Raw genomic sequence first — 19812 nt, 5'->3', positions numbered from 1 at the left:
ACTCTATCACAGAGAGTAAGGGAGTTAACCTGTACAAAAAAAAATCAAAGGAAGGCCTCTTGTATAGCACAGTCACTGATAACTTCAGTCAGATGAAGAGTAGAGTGAGAAGCTGGATAAGCATACAAAGGAGAAAGGAACGGAAGGAAATGATGATCGGGACAGATGGAGTGAGGTGGCTGAAAACCCTTGTCAGCATAGAGGCCGAATGGCCCGTTTCTATATTGTAAGCATCCTGTAATGCCAATACTCCAGTCACAATAACCCCTTTAGTAATAAGCCTCAAACTGATGCTGAGACAAATTTAGGCAATGTTCAGGAAGACTTCACAAACTGGATGTCACAGTGCAGCCCAGGCAAATAAATAAACCCTTTATTATTGGCTGGTGAGGATCCAGATGTGAAGATAATCTCCAGTTGTAGCTCTGGATGCTCTCACCTCTGGCCACATCTGAGCAAGGCTAGACCTTCCTTAGTTCGACCACAGGAGCTGCCTTTAGAAGAACTCAGTGGCAGAGGAGGGCGGGTGCTGGTCACCACGTCTGCTGACGGAAGCTATACGCCCTGCAGTCCTGGTTAGATGGAGTAAGCGTGTGCTCGGTGCGCTAAGAGTCAACACTGCTCCTTGCTGGCTCCTCTTCCGCGGGTGTCTGATTGTAAATGGACAGCAGAGAAATCATGTTTCCACTAAGGTTCAGCCCGGAGCCCGAGTGTAAACGGGCAAGTGGACAAACGCGACCCGTTTCCGGCACTGGGCTCTGCACGCCTACGCCAGCCTCGCTGCTGCAGTCCTCCTCCAGGTCCAAAGGGGAGCCCATCTGCCGCCTGTACTCAAACGCAGAGTCGCTCCCGAAGCCCAGTGAGTCGCCATCACCCGCAGACCCCGCATCCTCCGTCATGGGCACCGTATCGCCTGTAGCTGGCTCACCGGGTAAGATCGTATCATTCTGCAGGCTGATTACAGCGAGGAGAACATCCGTCACGTCCTCTTCAGCAAAGCACACCTCCCATTGCTGTCGGGAAAACCACATATAACCATATAACAATTACTGCACGGAAACAGGCCGTCTCAGCCCTTCTAGTCTGTGCCGAACGCTTACTCTCACCTAGTCCCACCGACCTGCACTCAGCCCATAACCCTCCATTCCTTTCCTGTCCATATACCTACCCAATTTTTTTTTAAATGACAATATCGAACCTGCCTCTACCACTTCTACTGGAAGCTCATTCCACACAGCTACCACTCTCTGAGTAAAGAAATTCCCCCTCATGTTACTCTTAAACTTTTGCCCCCTAACTCTCGAATCATGTCCTCTTGTTTGAATCTCCCCTACTCTCAATGGAAAAAGCCTATCCACGTCAACTCGATCTATCCCCCTCATTATTTTAAATACCTCTATCAAATCCCCCCCTCAACCTCCTACGCTCCAAAGAATAAAGACCTAACTTGTTCAACCTTTCTCTGTAACTTAGGTGCTGAAACCCAGGTAACATTCTAGTAAATCTGCTCTGTACTCTCTCTATTTTGTTGACATCTTTCCTATAATTCGGTGACCAGAACTGTACACAACATGTTGGAATTACGTTGAGCAGCAGAGTACTGTCAGACAAACCAAGGCCAGGAATATCACTAGCTAAGTTTCACCTGCAATTGCTCTGCCCTTATAGAAGATGAAAACTTTATATACTCCATAATGAGGTTGGTGGCCTTGCGCAGCAATACTATTGGTTCCTATCATTCAGACAAGGCCATCAGTCAGACTCCAAATGGAGATTGTGGTGTGTCTTGTTCCAGCACCTGTGAACTGAACAATTGCTTGGTCAGGCTCAGAGACAAGAAAAGGTTACCTTTATACCTTGAACTTCAGCAGTGGCCCTGACACCCTCTCTGGTAGAACGGCCTTCTCACAGTATGTGACCGATGCAGCCACTCCTGTGACCCTGGCACCGTCGAGCTAATAAAAAACTGTTGTGCTCCACCAATGAGATCTCTATCCTCCAGGCGGACCACAACCTTGTCATGGGCATGGCTTGGAGACTCGCCTGCCTCGATGACCTGGAGAGCTATGCTGGCTGGAGTCATGGTTTTACACTTTGGCTCTTGGCAGGGTCACCCATGCCAAACAGGTCAAAGGGCAGAGGCCAGACTAAGAGTGGTCCACTGGTCCTCCAGGTTTGTGGGGAGGGGGGGGGGGGTCAGCTCAGTGCTAACATCCCTGACTGGTCAAACAAAGCTGTTAAGGAAGCGACAGTGAAGAATCCTCTAACATCTAAGTGGTGGCCAAGGACAGGCAGAGATGGAGGACCGTCATTGCTGCCCTAAATGCCAGCACAGTAACTGGCAGGAAGTAGGGAAGTAATGAGGCCATCGCTGGTGATTATCCCACCCTCTAGTTTAAGGGTGTAGCTTTTCTGAGTGCCATCAGGCAGTGACCCTGGTCCTGGTATAGACTGCAGGCACAGTGCATTCCTTCTGAGACCAGTCCCAGGGGAAGATCAACTGCATCTTCTGGACAATGCACAGGGTGTGGTTTCACCGTTGTAAGAAGATGCTGCCACCCATCTCAATTGCCGTTCGCTAGAAGCAGTGGGTGTGGGGGGGACGGGTTGACCCACATGTCAAGGCCAAGGGGAACACCATTAACAATAACCATATAACAATTACCGCACGGAAACAGGCCGTCTCAGTCCTTCTAGTCTGTGCCAACGCTTACTCTCACCTAGTCCCGCTGGCCCGCACTCAGCCCATAACCCTCCATTCCTTTCATGTCCATATACCTATCCAATTTTACTTTAAATGACAATATCGAACCTGCCTCTACCACTTCTACTGGAAGCTCATTCCACACAGCTACCACTCTCTGAGTAAAGAAATTCCCCCTCGTGTTACCCTTAAACTTTTGCCCCCTAACTCTCAAATCATGTCCTCTTGTTTGAATCTCCCCTACTCTCAATGGAAAAAGCCTATCCACGTCAACTCAATCTATCCCCCTCATTATTTTAAATACCTCTATCAAGTCCCCCCTCAACCTTCTACGCTCCAAAGAATAAAGACCTAACTTGTTCAATCTTTCCCTGTAACTTAGGTGCTGAAACCCAGGTAACATTCTAGTAAATCTTCTCTGTACTCTCTCTCTTTTGTTGATATCTTTCCTATAATTCAGTGACCAGAACTGTACACAATACTCCAAATTTGGCCTTACCAATGCCTTCTACAATTTTAACATTACATCCCAACTCCCATACTCAATGCTCTGATTTATAAAGGCCAGCATACCAAAAGCTTTCTTCACCACCCTATCCACATGAGATTCCACCTTCAGGGAACTATGCACCATTATTCCTAGATCACTCTGTTCTACTGCATTCTTCAATGCCCTACCATTTACCACGTATGTTCTATTTGGATTATTCCTACCAAAATGTAGCACCTCACACTTATCAGCATTAAACTCCATCTGCCATTGTTCAGCCCACTCTTCTAACTGGCCTAAATCTCTCTGCAAGCTTTGAAAACCTACTTCATTATCCACAACGCCACCTACCTTAGTATCATCTGCATACTTGCTAATCCAATTTACCACCCCATCATCCAGATCATTAATGTATATGACAAATAATATTGGACCCAATACAGATCCCTGAGGCATACCACTAGTCACCGGCCTCCAACTTGACAAAGTTATCCACCACTACTCTCTGGCATCTCCCATCTAGCCACTGTTGAATCCATTTTACTACTTCAATATTAATACCTAACGATTGAACCTTCCTAACTAACCTTCCATGTGGAACCTTGTCAAAGGCCTTGCTGAAGTCCATATAGACAACATCCACTGCTTTACCCTCGTCAACTTTCCTCGTAACCTCTTCAAAAAATTCAATAAGATTTGTCAAACATGACCTTCCATGCACAAATCCATGCTGACTATTCCTAATCAGACCCTGTCTATCCAGATAATTATATATACCATCTCTAAGAATACTTTCCATCAATTTACCCACCACTGACATCAAACTGACAGGCCTATAATTGCTAGGTTTACTCTTAGAACCCTTTTTAAACAATGGAACCACATGAGCAATACGCTAATCCTCCAGCACGATCCTCTTTTCTAATGACATTTTAATTGAATTTTCAAATTAGTTACATAGAATAGAATAGAATAGAATAATATCAGCCCTCCCCCTCCCCCCCTAACATATCCTTATCTGAAAAAAAACAGAAAAAAGAAAGGAAAAAAAAGAAAGACTGCCTGGATATCGGAAGATCCCCACATGCTCCATGGAATTCAAAATAACTTTAATATATGTATTTATTTATTTCCCCAGAGGACCAATATCTTTATCATTGGAGCACCTATATATACTATCCTATCTTTTGTAAATAAGGGCACCAAATACTCAGAAATGTGTCATATTTATTCCTTAAATTATAAGTAATTTTCTCAAGTGGAATACAGCTAAAAATTTCATTATTCCAACGATCCATACTTAAGCATGAATCCGATTTCCAAGTAACTGCAATAGCCTTTTTGGCTGCTGCCAATGCAATTTTTATAAATTCTTTCTGATATTTGTTCAATTTAAGTCTCGGTTTTATCCCTTCAATGTCACCTAGTAAAAATAATATTGGGTTATGTGGAAGTTGTGCTCCAATAATTTGTTCCAATAAAACTCTTAAATTTATCCAAAAAGGTTGAATTTTAAAACAAGACCAAGTAGAATGTAAGAAAGTACCAATTTCTTGATTACATTGAAAACATTGATCAGTTGAGTTTGGGTTTAATCTATTTATTTTTTGCGGTGTGATATATAATTGATGTAAAAATTATATTGTACTAGTCTGAGTTGAACAGTTATTGTATTTGTCATACTATTAAGACATAGTCTTGACCAACTTGTTTCATTAATTTTAATATTCAAATCTGTTTCCCATTTTTGTCTTGACTTATGAATTCCTTGTTTAAGTGTCTGTTTTTGAATCAGATTATACATAAAAGAAGCAAATTTTTAAATTTTTCCTTTTTGAATTAAAGTTTCGATTTCATTAGGTTTTGGCAATAACATTGTTTGACCCAGTTTATCTCTTAAGTAAGCCCTTAATTGAAAATAACAAAAAAAGTGTTATTTGATATTTTATATTTATTCTTTACTTGTTCAAATGACATCAATATACCTCTTTCATAACAGTCTCCTAATCATCTAATCCCTTTTTGGTACCAATTATATAAAAGTTGGTTATCCATTGTAAAAGGAATAAGTCTATTTTGAATCAGAGGTCTCCTTGCTAATAAAGATTTCTTTATCTCATCATCAACATTTATCTTATTCCATAAATCAATCAAATGTTTTAATATAAGGGATTCTTTCTTTTCCCATATCTATTTAGATTCCCATTTATATATAAAATCTTCTGATTTTTTTTCCCTATCTTATCTAAATCTATTCTAATCCATGCTGATTTATCTTCGTCAAAAAAGATGCAATAAATCTAAGTTGATTTGCTTTATAATAATTCTTAAAGTTTGGAAGTTGTAACCCTCCTAGGTCAAATTTCCATGTCATTTTTTCCAATGATATTCTTGACATCTTACCTTTCTAAAGAAATTTCCTCACACACTTATTTAACTCTTGAAAAAAACTTCTGCGGCAGTTGTATTGGTAATGTTTGAAATAACTACTGTAATCTAGGGAATATATTAATTTTTACGGCATTAACTCTACCCACTAATGTTATTGGTAACATCATCCATTTATCAAGATCTTCTTGAATTTTTTTCAATAGTGATAAATAATTTAATTTATATAAATTCTTTATATTATTATCAACTCCTATACCTAAATACTTTATACCATTTATCGGCCATCTAAATTGAGTTACTAATCGACATTGACTATAATTTCCTTTAGTAAGGGGTAAAATTTCACTTTTATCCAGTTTATTGTTTCTAATGACATTTGAAATATTTCTGTCAGAGCCCCTGCTATTTCTACACCAACTTCCCTCAAGATCCTAGGGAATATCCTGTCAGGATCCGGAGATTTATCCACTTTTATATTCCTTAGAAGTGCCAGTGCTTCCTCCTCTTTAATTGTCATAGTTTCCATAACTTCCCTACTTGTTTCCCTTACCTTACACAATTCAATATCGTTCTCCTTAGTGAATACCGAAGAAAAGAAATGTTCAAAATCTCCCCCATCTCTTTCGGCTCCACACATAGCTGTCCACTCTGATTCTCTAAGGGACCAATTTTATCCCTCACTATACTTTTGCTATTAACATAACTGTAGAAATCCTTCGGATTTATTTTCACCTTACTTGCCAAAGCAACCTCGTATCTTCTTTTAGCTTTTTAAGATTCTTTTTACATTCTTTACATTCCTCGAGCACCTCATTTACTCCATGCTGCCTATATTTATTGTAGATCTCCCTCTTTTTCCAAACCAAGTTTCCAATATCCCTTGAAAACCATGACGCTCTCAAACTTTTAACCTTTCCTTTCAACCTAACAGGGACATAAAGATTCTGTACCCTCAAAATTTCACCTTTAAATGACCTCCATTTCTCTATTACATCCTTCCCATAAAACAAATTGTCCCAATCCACTCCTTCTAAGTCCTATCGCATCTCCTCAAAGTTAGCCTTTCTCCAATCAAAAATCTCAACCCTGGGTCCAGTCCTATCCTTCTCCATAATTATATTGAAACTAATGGTATGGTGATCACTGGACCCCAACACATACATCCGTCATCTGACCTATCTCATTCCCTAACAGGAGATCCAACACTGCCCCTTCTCTAGTTGGTACCTCTATGTATTGCTGCAAAAAACTATCCTGCACACATTTTACAAACTCCAAAGCATCCAGCCCTTTTACAGAATGGGCTTCCCAGTCTATGTGTGGAAAATTAAAATTTCCCACAATCACAACCTTGTGCTTACTACAAATATCTGCTATCTCCTTACAAATTTGCTCCTCCAATTCTCGCTCCCCATTAAGTGGTCTATATTACACCACTAAGTGGTACTACACCTTTCCCATTCCTCAATTCCACCCAAATAGTCTCCCTAGATAAGCCCTCTAATCTATCCTGCCAAAGCATCGCTGTAATATTTTCTCGGACAAGCAATGCAACGCCTCCCCCTCTTGCCCCTCCGATTCTATCACACCTGAAGCAACGAAATCCAGGAATATTTAGTTGCCAATCACACCCCTCCTGCAACCATGTTTCACTAATAGCTACAATATCATATTTCCAGGTATCAATCCATGCTCTAAGCTCATCCACCTTTCTTATAATGCCCCTAGCATTAAAATAGATGCATTTAAGAAACTCTCCACCTCTTCCTCTCTGTTTATCCCTAACGATGTGATCAACTTTATTATCTTTTTCTTCCTTCTCCCCTACATCTTTGGTCTGTGCGCTCCCCTTCTCTATCACCTGCCTATCCTCCCTCACACACTGTCTACTAGTTTTCTCAATTTGTGAACTAACCTCCTCTCTCCTAGTCTCTTCAATTTGATTCCCACCCCCCAACCATTCTAGTTTAAAGTCACCCCAGTAGCCTTAGCAAATCTCCCCGCCAGGATATTGGTCCCCCTAGGATTCAAGTGTAACCCGTCCTTTTAGTATAGGTCACACCTGCCCCAAAAGAGGTCCCAATGATCCAGAAACTTGAATCCCTGCCCCCTGCTCCAATCCCTCAGCCACGCTTTTATCCTCCACCTCATTCCATTCCTACTCTCACTGTCGCGTGGCACAGGCAGTAATCCCGAGATTACTACCTTGGTGGTCCTTCTTCTCAACTGCCTTCTTAACTCCCTATATTCTCCTTCCAGGACCTCTTCCCTTTTCCTATCTATGTCATTGGTACCTATATGTACCATGACCTCTGGCTCCTCACCCTCCCACTTCAGGATATCTTGGACACGATCAGAAACATGTTACACCCTGGCACCAGGGAGTGACACTACCATCCGGGTCTCCTGATTAAGCCACAGACTGTGGCTTAGTCTCAGGGAGACCAGCTCCCTCGTGGCTGAGCTCAGGAATGAAGGAATGAGGGAGAAGGACTTGGAGGCATACATCTGTCCTGAAGGAGGTCTCCAAGACTTTATGCACCTTGAAGGAAAATAAGAGGTAAGGGCTCAGATCCTCAGGAATAGAGCAGGGCGCTGAGGGGAGGCCACAGCTCCTGGTGGGGAGCTGATTCCACTGTGTGCTCAAAGCCCTCCCGCCGTCACCACCATTGCGACCAGGAGTCCCAGGATGGGCCTTCAGATAGGGAAGGAGGATGGGGAAGGGGTGAATTACCAGGTGAAGCGGACTCCCCCGCAGAGGGAATGGAAGAGCCTCTATGGTGGGGGTGTGGGCAATTGATTTACCCCCATGTGTTTCCCCTGCTGGATCGGGCACCCTGGGTAAGGAGGAGGCCATGGCCATCAAAGATTAGATCTCCGTCCTAAGGCCAAAAGTTTGGAAATTGCCTGATCTTGTGCAAAGTATTATAAACAATGTGAACTTTATACATTTGCCCTCAACCACAGGATGGTGTGATTGAAGACATGGTGTGCTAACAGAGACAACTCAGTGCGGACCACTGTGAAGATTACTGCACGTTGGGAAGAATACAGCATGATCTTCATTCCCTTCTGAACACAAATGAATGAACAAACTATACAACTTACGCTGATGTGGTCAGATGTGTGTATGGATTTGACCGCAAGGCTGTTGACTGGATCCGGGACAGTGGGACAAACCATTCGTTCAGTTCTAAAAAAGTAATTAAAGAAACGCGTCAGGACCAGGGCTCCTGGCTTGCTTGCTGTTTGTGGCATGGTTGGGGATGATGTTTCAGTACGGTGTTTCTGGTTAGCGCTGGTGTTTGTGGCATGGTTGGGGATGATGTTTCTGGTTAGCGCTGGTGTTTGTTAAGGAGTCGGTCATTCTGGTCAATGCTGGGTTTGGTGTTAGTGTCTATATTTCTGGCCCGTATTGCCGTTGGCATTTCTGCTCAGTGTTGTAGTCGATTGTTCTGGCCGGTGTTTCTGTTCTCTTCTCCAGGGTGACAATGGCGTTGGTGCTTCCAGTCGATGTTGGGTTTGGTGTTGTGACTTGTGTTTCTGGTTGGGACCGGTAGTCTGGTCACTGTTTCCGGGTGATGTTGAGGGTTGGTACTTTAGGTCTGTGTTTCTGCATGACAATCGTGTGGGTGTTGGGGCTATCGTTGAGTCTGTGCTGGGGTTGGTATTCCTGGTCAGTTCTTCTGGTTGGCATTGACATTGGTGTTGGGACTGGTGCAGGGTTGGTGTTTTAGTTTGGCGCTGGGGTTGGGGTCGGCGTTTCTGGCCAGCATTGAGGTTAGGGGTCAGTGTTTCTGGCTGCCATTAGAGTTGGGGGTGAGTGTTCCTGGCTGGTGTTTCCAAAGTGTTCTCAGCCCCATGGCCAACGTACCTTTTGTAGCTGAAGTAACAGAGAGAAACCACAGCGAAGACGGCAAGCATGACGAAGAAGGATGTTGCCACGATGATGGCCATGAACTCACTGTGATCTACAATTCAGCAGAAGACCGAGTTAGTGAGCTGCTGTGGTTGACTGATCTACATCTGAACCCACTCACCCTTTCGGTTTCCTGCAGTTCTAACATTCAAGACCAACAGAGTCTGATCAGCCTCTGAATCACAACGTTTAAATTCCACAACCTCATCCTTCCCAGGAGATGGGGGTGGGTTACCAAATTTTCCACTCTCCACTGTGTGAGCAAGCCTTTCCTGATGTCCAGTGCTCCAGTGGTCATGTTCTAACTCCCCGCTCTGGACTCCCTCTGTCACAGGATGTAGCTTCTGCCTCTATCAATCTTATGTAGCCAACTAAAATGTATTCTCTAGAGGCTATACCTCCTTCATCTGTGCTCATTTATCTACGGGTGCATGGAGATCTGGGTGGATATATGACAACCAGACCATAAGACCATTCTGTATAGGAGCAGAATTAGGCCATGCAATCTCTCCAGGAACAGCAGATCTTTCATTAGATACAGAGCCCAAGGTTGCTCACAATTACGCTAAACATGTGCACAATTTATTGGAAATGGTAGAGTTTGTTGACCCCCATCCTGCCACTCCTGGATACAGGGCAGTGGACAGAAAAGGCACAATGTACAAGAACAAGGTGAGTTCCTGAATAGGAATGGGCTCAAAAGACCAGATCTAGGTCATGGTGCCACCTAGTTGGTCAGAGGAGAAGAGGTGATGAAGGAGGGTGATATGATCATGGTGTCAACAGCTGCAGTCATATCAGGAGGAACGTCAAGAGATAAACTATCTCTCTTACAATCACCCAGGGTGTCATTGTAATCTTGATCGAAGCGGTTTTGCATCTCTGACGGGGTTGCAATTCAATGGAACAAGTAAAAGCAGGGGCATAGGAGGTGCCTGCTTGATTTGGAAGGCTGCAACACAACCTAGGGCATTGAAGGAGGAAGAGCAGCAGGAAATGGGGTAAACACAAGGAAATCTGCAGATGCTGGAAATTCAAACAACACACACAAAATGCTGGTGGAACGCAGCAGGCCAGGCAGCATCTATAGGAGAAGCAATGTCGACGTTTCGGGCCGAGACCCTTCGTCAGGAAATGGGGTGATAGTTTACAAGGGCAGCAGGCTCGTGGATTATGGAGAGGGCAGTGATGATGGATTTCCTGGATGGGAACCCCAGAAATATCAGCTACAATGCAGGTGGGGCAGGAATCCGGGTGACAAGTAGTTTCATGGGAATGGATCGAATAATTAGGAGGTGATGTTTGGAAAGAGTTTAGAGAGGGGATGAGGAGTGAAACAAAAGGAAAATGTGGGATGTGTTGGAGAGGCTTGGCTCCGTGATTTTGTGGTTCTACCCTCTAACTTACATGGGTGACAGAGGACATCTAAAGGGGTTCACAAAACACATGGAGGACTCTGTGTGTGTGTGTGTGTGTGTGTGTGTGTGTGTGTGTGTGTGTGTGTGTGTGTGTGTGTGTGTGTGTGTGTGTGTGTGTGTGTGTGTGTGTGTGTGTGTGTGTGTGTGTATATGGACACTCTGGACTTCCAGCGTCAGCCAAATCCTAGTGTTCACATTTCATCTATTCCCCAGCTCGCTGTTCACCTTATCTCCCCGCACACGAAGTGAATTCAGAACTCCCCTGGTTCATTCCTTCCTTCCTACCGGCATCAGGATTCAATGGATCCCATCTCATCCTGATGAAGAGTCTCGGCCCGAAACGTTGACTGCTTATTCCTCTCCATAGAAGCGTGTGTGTGTGTGTGTGTGTGTGTGTGTGTGTGTGTGTGTGTGTGTGTGTGTGTGTGTGTGTGTGTGTGTGTGTGTGTGTGTGTGTGTGTGTGTGTGTGTGTGTGTGTGTACTTGTGCAAGGAATCTCCTGCAGACTTTAGCCATTCAGTCAGAGTTAATCTCAGCATCTAGTCACATTACCGTAGTCCCTGGTTTGGAAAGTTCGGATGGTCTTGGCTCCTTGTCCAGCAGTGGTGACACCACAGATCTGCACGGTGTACAAGGTGGAGGCATTTAGATTGACCAGAGTGTAGTTCAGCTTCGAAGCATTAACAGAAGCAGCTGATAACAAGGCAGAGGTAGTGACTGAGAGGAGGCACAGATAACTGACAGAATCTCTTGCACAACCATTAATATGCTCCACAACCCCCACACAAATGTTGACACCAACGTCCACAGAAACAACAACACTGTCTCCCACACCACCACCAACACGATTCCCCAAACATCAACACCATTCCCCACGATACTTGGACACTGACACCAACATTATTACCCACACCATCCCTTACACAAACATCAACACCATCCCTCACACATCATCCTCTGTACAAACACTGACACTACCGCCCACACAACCGCTGACACGGTCGCACCTGACTTAATACCTGGTACGATCAGACGATCTCCTTCCCATTCCCTTGTGCAAATAGTAGCACAATCCCTCACAGCGCCACAAATACAGTCCCTCATACCAGCACAGTACAGTCCCCCTCACTGCGGTTGGCACAGTCTGTGCACACAGTGGCTGCGTCGTCCAGTGATCAAAGTCTGATTGTGCCCTCAGGCGTTCGGATGTTCTCTCTGTGACGTCTGCGTTTCCCCCCGTTGCAAAGAAGAGCTAGCTTGTAGTTTGATTGGCCACTGTCAATTACCCTAGTGAAGGCTGGGAATTGATGGTGTCGGGGAACTAAAGGGTACGTGAGAGAGGGTGGATTACAGGGAGAGAAACGAGGCACGGAACTGTTGGAACTGCTTCGAGGCCGGGTATAGACTTGTTTGGCTCAGTAATCTGCTTCTGTTTCATAAGGACACCTCAGTCACATTCCTCACACCACCACTTACATGTCCAATATAATCACTCTCTCACATCTGATACAGGCAGTGCAGGACTGTGCATGGGAGGAGGACCGTGTTGTTGGGTCTGGCCCTGTGGGCCACACGATGGCGGGATGCGCCCTACTGTGCCCAGTGTGTTCAGGCCTGGTCCTGTGAGGGGACACTACAGTCACGTGAGCTATCGCGCGGCCAGGGCTGTTCCAGAACTTTAGCTCTGCTTACTGTATGTGTGATTCCAGCTGTTTGTGTAGATGATGAGGTACTTCAGCAGGGTGCCTTGGCACTCCCCCAGGGAGATCTCCTTCCACTGGAGGAACACTGAGCTTTTCATGATGTTGGTTACGTTGACCATCAAGGGCCCATGGGTTGGTGCTGAAAATAAAAAGCATCTTAAAGTCAGTATGAGACCATTCTGCCTATTATGCCCTTCCTAGCCCTTTGAAACAAATACCCTTTAAGGCCTTAAAACAGTATTGGAATAAAAACTCTTAGCAGCTTCTGCTCAGACTGATAGGGCAACACTTGGGATCAGGATCACAACACAAATTAAATACAGGCACAGCGTTCACAGTCAGACGCAGGTCAAAGTTGTTTCCTGTTAACCTTGAGAAAATATCCCAGGAAAAGTCCAGTGACCTTTGTGCTGAAACTGTTCCCATTTGCAGTGCCTGGCACTGTCTATCACTAGTCCAAAGGTGATTACTGGTGCCCAAAGGCTGTGACAGCAACAGTACCACATGGGGGGGGGGGGGGGGATATGCTCACTAACACTTGCACAATGTTTAACTCCATTCACAACGCCACATCAAATGCAGCAGGTCAAAGACAAGATTCAAGATGTGTTAATAAGTGACAAACTGCAGTTGCAATGCTGGATTGGAGTTTATAATTGTTAGTTTTCTTCTAGTTTAACTTTCCTGTGTTTGTTTGCATTTATATAATTATTCACTGGGCTTTCCAGTAACTACAATACAGTTACTTTAGTATTTTTCTACAAGCTTCTTAGTCTTCTGTAGCAGGTGTCACTCCATTTGAGTCTGGCTATTTTATCAATGAAATTTTTGTTTTCTCTAGTCAGAGTATGAGACGATCATGATTAATTTTTAGTCTGCTCTTTCCTTTGATCCGTCGATTCCTTTTTCTTGTCCACTTTCCACCCTTGTAACACTTAAAAAGAATGATTGTAAGCAACAAGGTTTATGTTTTGTTCTTGACTTCCAAAGAACCTTTAGATCGCAAAAGGATCTAAAAGTACCAGCCCAGGTCTCCCGACGCCAACATCCTGAGAGTCATCATTGACCAGAAACTCACTGGACCAATCCCATAAACAGCGGCTACAAGAGGTAGTCCAGAGGCTGGATATTCTGTGATGAGTGGCTCACTTCCTGACACCTTCCCACCTTAGGAGCATAAAAAGTCTGGGACTGTACACCAATTCAAATGCACAGGAAGGTAAGAAGCAGTACAGAGTAGCGCATTGCGCCCAATGCATCACAGCACATCCCCTCCGACCGTCGGTAATATCCACGCCCCAAGAAGGCAGCATCCATCATCAAAAATACCCAGCGTCCGGACCATGCCGTCTTCTCACAGCTACCATTGCTCAGGAGGTACAGAAGCCTGAAGTCCCACACCACCAGGTTTAAGAACAGCTACTTGCCTTCAACCGTTTGTTTCTTGAATCAAATCGCAGAACTCTAATCACTACAGTTTAGCAACCACTTTGATTACTTTGTACTAAAATAGACTTCGATTTTTCGAATTTTCTCTTTCTTGTAGAAATTAGTATAAGTCAGGTTTAATTTTTGTTTTGTCTTGTGAACGCTGCTTATCTAAGTGCCTGCAACCAAGTTTTTCATTGTGTCCATACAAAGATAAACTTGTGCAGATGACAATAAACTTTACTTTAAAGAGTGAACTCTTCTTGGGCTTCCAGCCAGCTACAGGCATCGATTATAACCAACGTTCCGATGACAAACTCTTCTATCTTCTTCAGGGATGATGCCTGAGTTTGTGTATTCCAGTGGTATTTATACCCCAGTAGTCCACCAGGAGAAAGCAGCCCATTGATTGGTATCCTATCCACCTCTTCTGCCGTTGTCTGTACAGCATGGTTGCAGTATGCACCATCTACACGTAACGTGCTGTAAGGGTTCACTGCTAGTGTAATGGTTTCTCTGTAGCAGCAATGTTTGGGTTATGACTGGAGATAACGGGGCTTTGGAATGTGGGGCTATCCAATGAGAGGGGTGTTGTTCTTCCTTGTGGGTCTGGGAGCAAGGATTTTGTCGGTCTTTTTCCGAGGAGAGAAGATGCAAATGGAGAGAGTCGGTAGACCGCCGGGCGGAGTGGACTTGGAGCGAGGGTCCGAAGGTCAGTGGCGCTCAGTGAGCTCCAATCCATTTTTATACAGTTTTATGATCAATAGAAACTTTTTGAACTTTTGAATCCCATCATTTGCATATTTCATAATCAATTGTAATGCATATTACAGGTGATAATAGCCAATAATGTCTACATAAAGGGGCAGAGCCTCAAGATTCAGGGGGAGTAGATTTAGGACGGAGATGAGGAGGAACTGCTTTTCCCAGAGAGTGGTGAATCTGTGGAATTCTCAATGAAGCAGTGGAGGCTACTGTGGTGAACTACATATACCTGTCTGGACATGCCCCCCCCCCGGCTGACTGCTCCTGTGGCTCCTCCCACTGACCGTGACTCCTCCCACGGACCCCGGTATAAAGGCAATTGGGGACACAGCCCCGGCCTCAGTCTCCAGGATGTAGTATGGTGGTCAATTGCTGCTTGTTCTTTCTTCCAGCCAATAAAAGCCTCTCACATCTCCGAGAGTTATTGATGGTGCATCAACTACCTCACTAACGATATTTAAGACAAAATTGGAATTAAAGGTTCTGGGGAAAAGGCAGGTAGGTGGAGATGAGTCCATGGCCAAATCAGCCATTGAATGGTGGAGCAGGCTTGACGAGCCAGATGGCCGACTCCTGCTCCTATTTCTTAAGTTCTCATGTACACACTATAGGCCAATAATATTCTAGAATTATTAAAATAACTATCCAATAATTAGTGTCAACAAGCATTCGTTAGCCTCCTTATATAGTCTTGATATGCATAGTAACCTTGTGCCCCTGGCTTGAGCAGAAAGTCTGTACATAGGGGAGTTGTGCTTTCAGCCTGGGTGACTGCTCTTTGTCTACACATTGTCTCTGTTCACTTATCATCTTGTCTCTTGCCGTACTGAATTTTCACACAGGTACCATACACGGAATATCACCATGCGCAGCTTTCCTCCAAGTCACAGTCCATCCTGACTTGGAAATATCTTGTCAGCAACACAGAACGCTGGGGGAACTCTGCAGGCCTGGCAGCATCCATGGAAAAGAGTAAACAGTTGGCATTTTGGGACAAGATCCTTCTCAAGCTATCTCTTGTTTGAGCTTAGAAAAAATTAGAAGTGTTGTCTTTGATCCTTCAGTTAAATTTGAAGAAACTTGGAGACCATTTATTCAACGTTTTCATATGAGTTAAACTGACTTTTCCTAAACCCTGCTTCTATTATCCTTAATTATTTGGATGGAGGTGCAGAGTTATTGACGCTACTGTGTATATTTGACATATTGCAATGGCCCATGTTGGTTAGGTTTTTTCTTTTCTTTTTTGGGGATTTTTTTTCTTATTTACTCCTTTTTTCATAATTACTATGAGTTTGGGAGGTTATTATATATGGATTATCATCTATTTGAATGTATACTTAACCTATTAATTATGTACTCTCAAACTCTCTGTATTCATGTTTCAATAATGTTTGTTTAAAATTAATAAAAAGATTAAAAAAATATATCCTTCATCAGGACTGGAGGAAAAAGACGAGAAGTCGTAGTAAGAAGGTAGGGGGAGGGGTGGAAGAAGTGCAAGGTGGTAGGTGAAACTGGGAGAGTAGGAGGGTGAAGTAAAAAGCTGGGAAGTCACTTGGTGAAAGAGATAAAGGGCTGGAGAAGGGGGAATCTGACAGGAGAGGACAGAAGGCCATGGGAGAAAGGGAAGGGGGAGGAGCACCAGAGGGAGGTGATGGGCAGGTAAGGAGATGAGGTGAAAAAGGGAAATGGGGATGGGGAATGGTGAAGTCGAGGGGTGGGGGGGGGGGGGGGGTCATTACCAAGAAGTCGATGTTCATGCCATCAGTTTGGAGCCTATCCAGACAGAATATAAGGTGCTGCTCCCCCAACCTGAGCGTGGCCTCATTACGGCAGTACAGGACCATGGGCTGACATGTCGGAATGGGAATGGGAAGTAGAATTAAAATGGGTGACCACTGGGAGATCCCACTTTTTCGAGCAGACGGAGCCTAGGTGCTCAGCGATGCGGTCTCCCAATCTACATCGGGTCTCATCCATATACAGGAGTCCATACCAGGAGCAACGGATACGTTGGATGACCCCAACAGACTCACAGGTGAGGTGTCGTCTCACCTGGAAGGACTTTTTAGGGCCCTGAATGGTAGTGAGGGCAGAGGTGAAGGGGCAGGTGTGGCACTTGTTCCGCTCGCAAGGATGAGTGGCAGGAGGGAGATCGGTGGGGATGTGGCAGAGGCAGAAGCATCGAGAGAAGGGGATGGCATGTTTACAAGTAACAGGGTGGGAAGATGTGTAGTCCAGCTAGCTATGTGAATCAGTGGGTTTATACAAGATATCAGTAGATAAGCTGTGTCCAGAGATAGAGACCGAGAGATTGAGAAAGGGGAGGGAGGTGTCGGAGAGTTGATGAGCTCTGCGTGGGTACAGGAAGCACTCACTGATGTAGCATAGGAAAAGTTGGGGGGTGATACCAGTGTAGGCTTGGAACGCAGACCATTCCGCATAGCTGACGAAAAGGTAGATGCAGCTGGGACCCATGTGAGTGGCTCTGGCTACACCTTCTGTTTAAAGGAAGTGGGAAGAGCTGAAGGAGAAATTATTGAGAGTGAGGACCAGTTCCACCAGACAGAGGAAGGTGGTGGTGGAGGGGAACTGGTTGGGTCTGGTGTCCAGAAAGAAACAGAGAGCTTTGAGGCCTTCCTGGTGGGGGATGGAGGTGTACAGGGACTGGAAATAGTGAAAGTAAGATGATAGGGGCCAGGGGACTTGAAATCATTGAAAAGATCAAGAGTGTGTGAAGTGTCATGGATGTAGGTAAGAAGGGACTGAACCTGGGGGGAATAAAACTGAGTCGAGGTATGCAGATATAAGTTCAGTGGAGCAGGAACAAGCAGAAATATTTGGTCTACCTGGACAGGCAGGTTTGTGGATCTTGGGTAGGAGGAGGTAGAAACAGGAGGTGCGGGATAAGGGAACTATGAGGTTGGTGGCAGTGGATGGGAGATTCCCAGAGTTAATAAGGTCAGTGATGGAGTGGGAGACAATGGCCTGGAGCTCCTTAGTCGGGTCCTTTTCGAGAGTTAAGTAAGAGGAGGTGTCTGAAAATTTTCACCTGGCCTCAGTCTGCCAGACTACTACAGGGCTCCACTTATCTGCAGGTTTGATGGTGAAGATAGGGTTAGTGCAGAGAGAGTGGAGAGCACTATCCATTTTCCATTGACAAAGTATTTTGTCAGTCCTTTAATATCACTGGGTTTCATTCTTGAAACGTTGAAAGTACCTTCACCAGAGGGGTCACACAGTTCAAGTGATTCATCATCACCACCTTAAGTCAAATTTGAGATTGCCGGAGATGACCAGACCCTCCAAACGAGAACACTGCTTAATTAGCCAATGACATCGAAGACTTCTGTCGGATGCAAACTTGGAAGCACTTTTAATTAATGCTTGAAATGGCATTCAGATTACAAAGTTAAAATATTCCTAAAAGAATTCACAAGCAGCATAAGTAAAAATACTTTTTATGACCAATTAGTTTCCTAGCAGTAACTATAGCTCAGTAAGCCATTGAAATTCACCCATGCCTCTTGTAACCAAGAATATTTCACTTGTGTCTGTTTCAAAAACACTTGAGGTTCTGCCAGTTTATGTGGTTTCCCTTGATCCTGTTCCTGGCAAGTTTACATCATGAACACATTGGGTCAGTGACAAAGCTCATCAAGCGATATTTACAATAAAATTTACTAAACTTACAAACAGCTTCACAAAGTAAGAACACTGTTCGCACTGCAAAGTCCAAACTTAATGCAAAAAAAAGAACGTTTGAAATAGCACTCGCCCTGGACACATTACTTATGATAATGATGCACCATCAATAACTCTCGGAGACGTGAGGCGAGATATAGGCTTTTATTGGCTGGAAGAAAGAACAAGCAGCAAGTGACCACCACACTACATCCTGGAGACTGAGCCGGGGCTGTGTCTCCAATCGCCTTTATACCGGGGTCTGTGGAAGGAGCCACGGTCAGTGGGAGGGGCCACAGGAGCAGTCAGCAGAGGGGGCATGTCCAGACAGGTATATGTAGTTCACCACAGATAGTGCCAATAGCAGAATTACTGTTGTATATTTAACTCTAGAATGCAAACAAGTATGCGGTTTTGCACTTCGGTAGGACCAAGCAGGGTAGGTCTTGCTCAGTGAACAGTATGGCACTGAGGAGCGTGGTGGAACAAAGGGATCAGGGGATACAGGTCCATAATTCCTTGGAAGTGGCATCACAGTTACACAGGGTTGTAAAGAAAGCTTTTGGCACATTGGCATTCACAAATCAACAGCTTTGGTCACCTGTCTACAGGAAAGATGTCAATAGGGTTGAAAGAGTACAGAGAAAATACACAAGGATGTAGCTGGACTGGAGGACCTGGGTTATAAAGAAAGATTGAATAGGTTAGGACTTTATTCCTTGGAATGTAGAAGACTGAGATGAGATGTAATAGAGGTATACTAAATTATGAGGAGTATCGATCGGATAGATGCAAGCAGGCTTCTTTCCATTGAGATTGGGTGGGACTACAACTAGAGGTCATGGGTTAAGGGTGGAGGGTGAAAAGTTTAAGGGGAGCATGAGGGGAAACTTCTTCACTCAGAGGTTTGTGAGAACATGGAACGAGCTGCCAGAACAAGCTCAATTTCAACATTTAAGGGAAGTGTGGATAGGTACGTGGATGGTAGGGGAATGAAGGGCCATGGTCCCAGTGCAGGTCATTGGAAGTGGGCAGTTTGAATAGTTCGACACAGACTAGATGGACCAGAGGGGCCAGTTTCTGGGCTGTAATTTTCTTTGACTCAAAGGCTCTATATCAATGGTTCCCAACGTGGGGCGTTCGCCCCACAGGGGGGTCATTTGAAGCTTGTTTAAACCAAGTTAATGGTCTTTTAGGCTTCCTCCAGGTGAATAGGAGTTCACTTTTTGAATAATAAGAATTATATATCACCAAAGGGGGCATCAGGATTTTAGAGGTGATTAGGTGGGGCATGGCCAAAAAAAGGT

The 19812-nt window shown here is 44.5% G+C and overlaps 1 protein-coding gene across 1 annotated transcript in view; it reads right to left on the bottom strand.

Annotated features, from left to right (window-relative positions):
* Positions 1 to 207: 207 nt before the first annotated feature.
* Positions 208 to 19812, bottom strand: part of LOC140740325 (interleukin-31 receptor subunit alpha-like) — a 43308-nt gene continuing 23703 nt past the window's right edge. The window contains exons 12-16 of the mRNA XM_073069477.1: positions 12615 to 12764; positions 11475 to 11615; positions 9460 to 9556; positions 8694 to 8778; positions 208 to 1013 (exon numbers count right to left, since the gene is read on the bottom strand). Coding sequence (XP_072925578.1) covers positions 606 to 1013; positions 8694 to 8778; positions 9460 to 9556; positions 11475 to 11615; positions 12615 to 12764 — 881 coding nt within the window. The 3' untranslated portion in view covers positions 208 to 605. The remainder of the gene's footprint in view (positions 1014 to 8693; positions 8779 to 9459; positions 9557 to 11474; positions 11616 to 12614; positions 12765 to 19812) is intronic.

The sequence above is a fragment of the Hemitrygon akajei genome, chromosome 16 (genome assembly GCF_048418815.1).
Source record: "Hemitrygon akajei chromosome 16, sHemAka1.3, whole genome shotgun sequence".
Lineage (NCBI taxonomy): Eukaryota > Metazoa > Chordata > Chondrichthyes > Myliobatiformes > Dasyatidae > Hemitrygon > Hemitrygon akajei.
The sequence above is the reverse complement of the archived record's forward strand: the minus strand, read 5'-3'. Positions and strand labels throughout refer to the sequence as shown.